A 6,736-nucleotide genomic window follows, 5' to 3' on the forward strand; every position below is an offset into this window, starting at 1 on the left:
GACTCTTTCCCAAGCAATTGTCTGTCCCATGGGGGAAACCATGGGGAGGGCATTGAAGGACTGTTGGTACTGAAATTATTTTTGCCTCATTACAAAGTGGGTGGGTTCCAGCTCAAGTCAAAGTGGAGCCTGAGTTCTAACTCACTGCCACACCTGAGATGCTGAAGAATGGCCACTGGCCTCCCTCCCACCAACATGGGTCCTAAATGCCAACTATAGCTAATTATTAGTAAAATGTTTTGGAGAACCATTCTTAACATACACACACACACAGGGATACACACATGCACACACACACAAAACAAAACCCCCACTATGTGTGTTTTTGTTATTTTATCGTTTTTCTTACTTTATTGAAACATCTGGGGATGTGAAATTGTAGAGTACTTTAAGGTGTCCCAAATGAAAAACCTCTGACTCATTGAATCTTTTAACCAGAAAGGTAGTACAAAAACCAACCAAGCTAGTTAAAAAACAGCCAGATGGCAACCCTTAAACTTATCCCCCATGCTTAAAGCACCTTCAAACCTGGGTCAGAAGTTTTTCTGCATGGATGGTGGGAAGGTTCGCCTAAAACTTGGGACTGAGCCTGAGTTAATTGGGAAGTTAAGAGGTTGGGTACTCAATCAACATTTTCAAAAGTGCTCAGTGGCCCCCATGTGCTCAGGAATTGGTTGTGTCAAAGGAAAAACTAAATTGTGGTGTACTGAAAACTGTTAAAATTGTAAGCGGTCACTTTAAATTTTAGAGGGTTTTCCAGCTCCTCCTTGCCGGATGTGGGGGTGTGGGTGTCCTCTCTAGGGAAGTGTGTGATCTGGGCCTAGTAGCTGTCAGTCTGCAGAAAGTCAACCTATAGCAAGGCAGGATGAGGTGTGGCTCTGTTTTAGGGAGCAGCCTGCTTGTGTTTACTTGTGTGTGATCATTCTGAATTCTAAGAAATAAAATAGTGTTATATTCCAATCTTCCAGCACAAGTGTTCTGTTTTGCATCTAACTTCTCTGTGTGTATGCCATGAACATAACATAAACCAGAAGGGGAAAGTTAAGCCCTCAGAAGTCAACTACTCCTTGATTGCCCTGCACATAATATACCTAAGAACTCCCCTCTAAATTGATTTAAGAAACAAACTCAAACATGAGAGAGAGAGAGAGTGAAACTGAGAGATTCACAGACACTTGTTGCAGAATGGACAATAGCTGCCCAACTGTCCCTATCCTGACTAGAGAAAATGGGACCTGACTCTCACTCAAAGTATTTCAGAAGAGGTTGGTTCTTGCCAAGTCTGTTTAATTAAGAGGCAGACTATCTCTCAGCACTTAAGTGAAAGACCATTTGAGAAAGAAATGTTCAAAATCCAATGGCCAAATAAAAGGAAAATTTGATGGCACACTCACTAAATGTTAGATATTACTACATGAAGTGCATTCGTTATTCCCTGTCATTAATTCATAAATGCCAAGGCTAGAAGGGACAATTGTGACCATCTGTCTTGCAGATGCAAATCCTGTGGACTGAAGCCTTAGAAAGGTCATAATCCAAAGCTCCCACAAAAACTAAAATCAGAGAAGACTCTGTATTTGTCACACACAGAGCTTTGCACCCATGAAAACAAGTAGTTTAGTCTAATCAGAGTGATTTTACTCGCAAACTCAAAAATACTTCCCAGTGAAGAATACACAAGTATAGTGGATATAAATTAGCCAGGTTATTCATAACATAAAACAACTTCTCTTCTTAGAATTTTGCAGATACTATGGTACAACTGAAGAAACTTTTCATCTTCACAACCACAGCATAGAATTCCAAAAATTATTCCTGTAGAGTCCAATTTTCCAATGTGAGTTTCTAATTTGTGCCCTCAGATTGGTGCTTATAGTACTTATGCACTAGAATGTTCAGTTAATGAGTCTATTTGTCAATTTAAACCCCAAAAATATAGGATTTGTACAATCTATATAAAAGCTCATATTCGAGAATTGGGCACATATCATGCATGTGCCTCTAGCTCTTGAAATATTTGCAGCCTTTATGGTGCATGCTTGTTTGTCAAAATGTCCATTAGAAGATTCCATACATGTCTTAAGGATACAGGCCGCATTTTAATCAGCCTCAAGGCTAGTGCAGGCACAGTCATGTCTGTGCACAAATTGGATAGTAGGCTGTCTCCTCAATGAGTGTATACAAACAGGTGTGTGCCATAAACCTGTGGATGCAGTTTTAAATGTAGGCTTTGAATAATTTGGCCCTAAAACATCATTACACCATACCCAACCAGCATGTCCTCCTGAAACTTTTTAAAAACACAACAGATAGGCCTGGTAATTAATGGCATGCTCCTTGTTTAGCTCTAATATGGATGAATATGTTTAATACATGGGCCAGATCCTGAAAGAAACACCCATGGATTTCAGTGGGACTTGCGGGTTCTAAGTGTCTCTCAGGGTCCCTCCAATGTCCACTGAAGTTAATAGAAAGACAAACCATTAATTTCAATGGGTCCTATGTTTGCAATTTTGCTCATCTCAAAACAGGCATTATAACCATCCTCCAAGTATAATGTAATCAGAAGAATGCAAAGTCTTGTATCTACATCCTTAACAGATGGTTGATATGAGAAACAGGAACAAGATGCTTTTGTTAAAATGTAGCAATGAAACATGGTTATTATGAGTGCTGGTTGGTGAGGTGTTCAAAGTTAGCTAATTAAAATCTCTTTCATAGCTAGAAAAATATTTGTAAAGGTAATGTGTTTGCAGCAGGAAACAGTGTTTATTAAATATGTTCACAAAACAAATTCCCAACATTCTTCAAATATATATTTAAAACTGCATCCCTAATTAATATTAAGAAATAAAGCATTTGGAGTTGATGTCACAGTTTAAGGAATCTCTTTGTTTTCTAATCATATAAAAAGATGATCATTTCCTTTGCTGTACAGATTCTGAGCTCTCTATATAAACTTAATTTAAGAGAAAATGAAAATCATCTCAATCAAAAGGTTTATTTTATTTACTTTAGCCAAATTTATCTTTTTAACATCAAATACTTCGTGCCTAGATGAATCAGCAATGTCCAGTCTGCAGAGCAGAGATTATGGTGATAGATATTCTGAGGTAAGGTTTGCCTTGGTATGAGATTATTTTGAGAACTGCAGGTCTGATCCTGTGTCCATTGAAGTTAGTGGCAAAGTTCCCATTGACTTCAGTGGCACAGGATCAGGTCCTATAACATCACTAGCATAAACAAGGCTTGTTGAGACAACTTTCATGAAATCTATCCGCTGGCTTATATGTAGTGTGTAAAGCAATTCATGATTTGATTTTCATGCAGTAAAACCTTGGGATTCAGGGTGATGTTTATTTTGAATGGATTTTTGCTTATGCAGTAAGAAACTGTCATGCTTTTTATTCTTATAAAAGATGCATTACTGATCCAAAATTAATAAAGAAATGTTTGAGATGTTCAAATAATAATGATAAATGGAAAATACTATAAATCTGATGTGGTAAATGGACTTAAAGTTCTACCCTGAAAAATGACTATAAAATATCATCATGGGGTCCATATTTATTGTGTCTCAATAGCTGCCAAATCAAATTTACCCAGTTTATATTTATACAGTTTATATATAAAGTGATTTTTTCCTAACTTTCTGCCCTAGAAGCAGTCCCTGGGACCTCAGAGTCTACATTATTTTTGCCTTCTGCACCATCGCCAGTTATAAAAATTCTTCAAGCAAAAATTTTACCTTAATTATACCTGTGCACAGGGGTCCTAGAACTAGGGGTGCTGAAGGTGCGGCAGCACCCCCTGGCTTGAAGTAGAAACAACAACCAAATATATGGCTTCCTCTTTCAGCACCCATGTTATACAAATTATTCCAGCACCCCAGCCTGTACAGCCCCTTAGTCTTCAGGTTTGCCCCTTGTTTACACATTTCAGTGGGGTTGCTCAGGTGTAACAGGAGATAGAATTTGGTCCCACAGTTAGAAGTGAACAATTCCGTTAATGATGTCTGAATTAGAATAGACTCCAGCTCCCTCTCCCAATAGCTGTGCTTGCTTCTGCAGTGCTGAGAGAAGTAAACATTCATAAAAACATATGGGCTGGAATGGACAATGTTAATGTTTGGTTTTTAATTTAAATCTAATACCTTATTTGCACTGATCTGCTTTTAAGATCGAGAAACTTAACAACACAACTTCACAAAAATAAGATATGACTTTAACTGTGCGCAGAGAACACTTTTGCATAAGAAAATAATTTTTATATAGCCACTTTTCAGAGAACAACGGCACTAATTATTTCATAAAACAATTAATATCCTGGGCTCAATGCTCCACTGTGTCCAAGCACAGGGATTGGGTGCAACAGAAGTGGTTCTGTACCGGTCAGCTCAAGCATGAGATAAAGCAGTGTAGGAGCTCAAGGTCCTTAATGCCCCTATGCCAGTAGAGGATCAGTGTAGCAGAATAGAGTGTGATCCTGGCACACCACATATGCCAGAAATGGAGGAGTAGTTCTGTTAGCTTTACACTAATTTGAAGTTCTCTTAGGCCAGGGGAATTCTCCAATGGCTGGGCAGCATGAATGGGAAGCTGTGGAGATGGGAACCAAGGGAAAAGGAATCATGTGAAGGGAAAGGGAGACCAATAAGAAGGGAAACAACTGTACAGGAAGAGGTAGAGAAGAGGACAAGACAGCAGAAAAGCATGTGCAAGGAGCAGGGAGAACGGGAAAGGAACAGAACAGATGGAAGGGGAAGATAAAATGAGCAAAAGGAGACTGTGATTGACATTTAGGGCAAAAATGGGTATCACTAAAGCAGATAAAGATACAGAAATGCATTCCTAATTTTCTATGTAAACAACTGCTGAAGTTGCCACTGGAATGTTCTCTGGTAGCCAATGGGAGGAAATAGTCTACAAGACAATCAGTCTACAAGGAAGAGTCCACACTCTGAAAAATGTTTGGGGAATTCGCATTCTAAAAGCATTAGGAAAGTATATTCTTCTCCCCCCCTGTCTGTGCCTACAGAAACCTTAAAATTAACAACCTACTGTATGTGATTTGTATGTAGACAGGTTATCATCCATGTAAAAAGATGATTGTATCATTATTTCTATCTTTAGTCCAGTGAAGACTTCTTAGAAGAAAAGCAGAGAAGTCTCAATTTTGAAGAACTGAAAGACTGGGGATCAAAAAACATCATTAAAATGAGCACTCCCACAGTCAACAAGATGCCTAATTCACTTGCCAATTTACCACTGAGGTTTGGAAGAAATGTTCAAGAAAAAAGAAGCATGAAGCCAGTGGCTAATTTGCCTCTGAGATTTGGGAGAGCTTTTGAAGGCAGTAATAGATGTGCTCCTAACTTATTACACAGGTTCAGGAGATTTCCATTTGTTAAAAGTTCCATCCAATCACTTGCCACCTTGCCACAAAGATTTGGGAAATCACTACCTGCCCACCTATCAGAAGACATTCAAGAAGCTGAGCAAGGCAATAACAGGTAAGTGTTTAAAAGCATGCGAATGCCCTCCAAATGATAAATTAGCCAGGATTCAATCCTGCCAGCCTTACTCAAGCAATCTCAACTGGGTGTTTGAGTGAGTTTGATTTGCCTAAGTAAGGACATCAGAATGATGCCCAAAGTTCATCAGATTAAAAAGCATTACTATTACTGTCAGGAATTTTTCAACACATTGGTTTTTTTGGTTGGAAAATGCCAATTCATCGAAACTGAAAGGAAAGTGTCAGGTTTGATGAATTTCTCATTTTAAAATGTTTTGAAATTGTTGAAGCTTTCCATGGCAATATCTTCAAAATGAAAAATTCCATTGTTTTCCATTTGAAACAATGTTTTGTTGTGATATTTAAGCTAATTATCATAAACATTGTTTTTAAAGGTCAAAACCAAAATTTTTTGAAAGGTCAAAATTAAACATTTCAATTGACCTGAACCCCAAAATAAAAAGATTGGTTTGGTGACTTGTGAAAATTTTTGAGATTTCAACTTTTCATCCTGATTTAAGACAGGAAATATATTATTTTCAAAATTTCAATTTTTTCCAGGAAAGCCATTTCCTACCCAACTCTTATTATTATTTGGACCAACTATTTTCTACTGTGAATTTTATTTTTATACACAATAATAATTCCTTTAAAATACCAGTAATCCAAACATTTCGTTAATCTGGGGGGCCTGATTCTGCTTCACTTGTCTTGCTCTGAAACCACATGTTTTGCCTGCATGAAGCAGAAGAGAAGTCCAGTTCAGAAGCATTCACTGCAGAATCAGACAGCCAGTATTATCTGCATCTGCCGTTTTTCATTCTTCTGTGATTGTCTCACCCGATTATAGCACTTTTTGTTTTGTATTTCTGACCTTTTAGGAATCTGTATTCAAACAACTATATTGAAAAGGAATCAAATGATGAAGACTCAAACCAGAAAAGCTGGGATCTATATTTAAATCAAAAGATGATGTAAGGGAAACAGAGGTGCAAACTGAAATCTAGACTTACCTTCATAATAATATTAATACTATTGTACGTGGCTGGTGCTGTGCAAACCATTGCAGTATATTGCAATGATTACGGTAGTTATTTGTTGTACTAGTTCATTTCAGTGGCAGGATATCATAAATTTTAATGACTGCTGCCTGACTGATGTCCTGTCTGTTGTAAATTTTTGAAGAATAGTTGTATTGTATAACTGGAAGCATTTTAAGCAA

General features: G+C 37.6%; 1 protein-coding gene across 1 annotated transcript; it reads left to right on the forward strand.

The window, feature by feature from the left end:
• Positions 1–2,975: 2,975 nt before the first annotated feature.
• On the forward strand, positions 2,976–6,514 carry NPVF (neuropeptide VF precursor; the record flags this gene model as incomplete). Its single annotated transcript, XM_084621163.1, has 3 exons — positions 2,976–3,113; positions 5,133–5,512; positions 6,396–6,514. 3 exons carry the CDS (start codon positions 2,976–2,978, stop codon positions 6,490–6,492), a joined length of 615 nt encoding a protein of 204 aa, XP_084477289.1. The 3' UTR covers positions 6,493–6,514.
• Positions 6,515–6,736: the final 222 nt, after the last annotated feature.

The sequence above is a fragment of the Lepidochelys olivacea genome (genome assembly GCF_965140295.1).
Source record: "Lepidochelys olivacea isolate rLepOli2 genome assembly, chromosome: 2".
Classification (NCBI taxonomy): domain Eukaryota; kingdom Metazoa; phylum Chordata; order Testudines; family Cheloniidae; genus Lepidochelys; species Lepidochelys olivacea.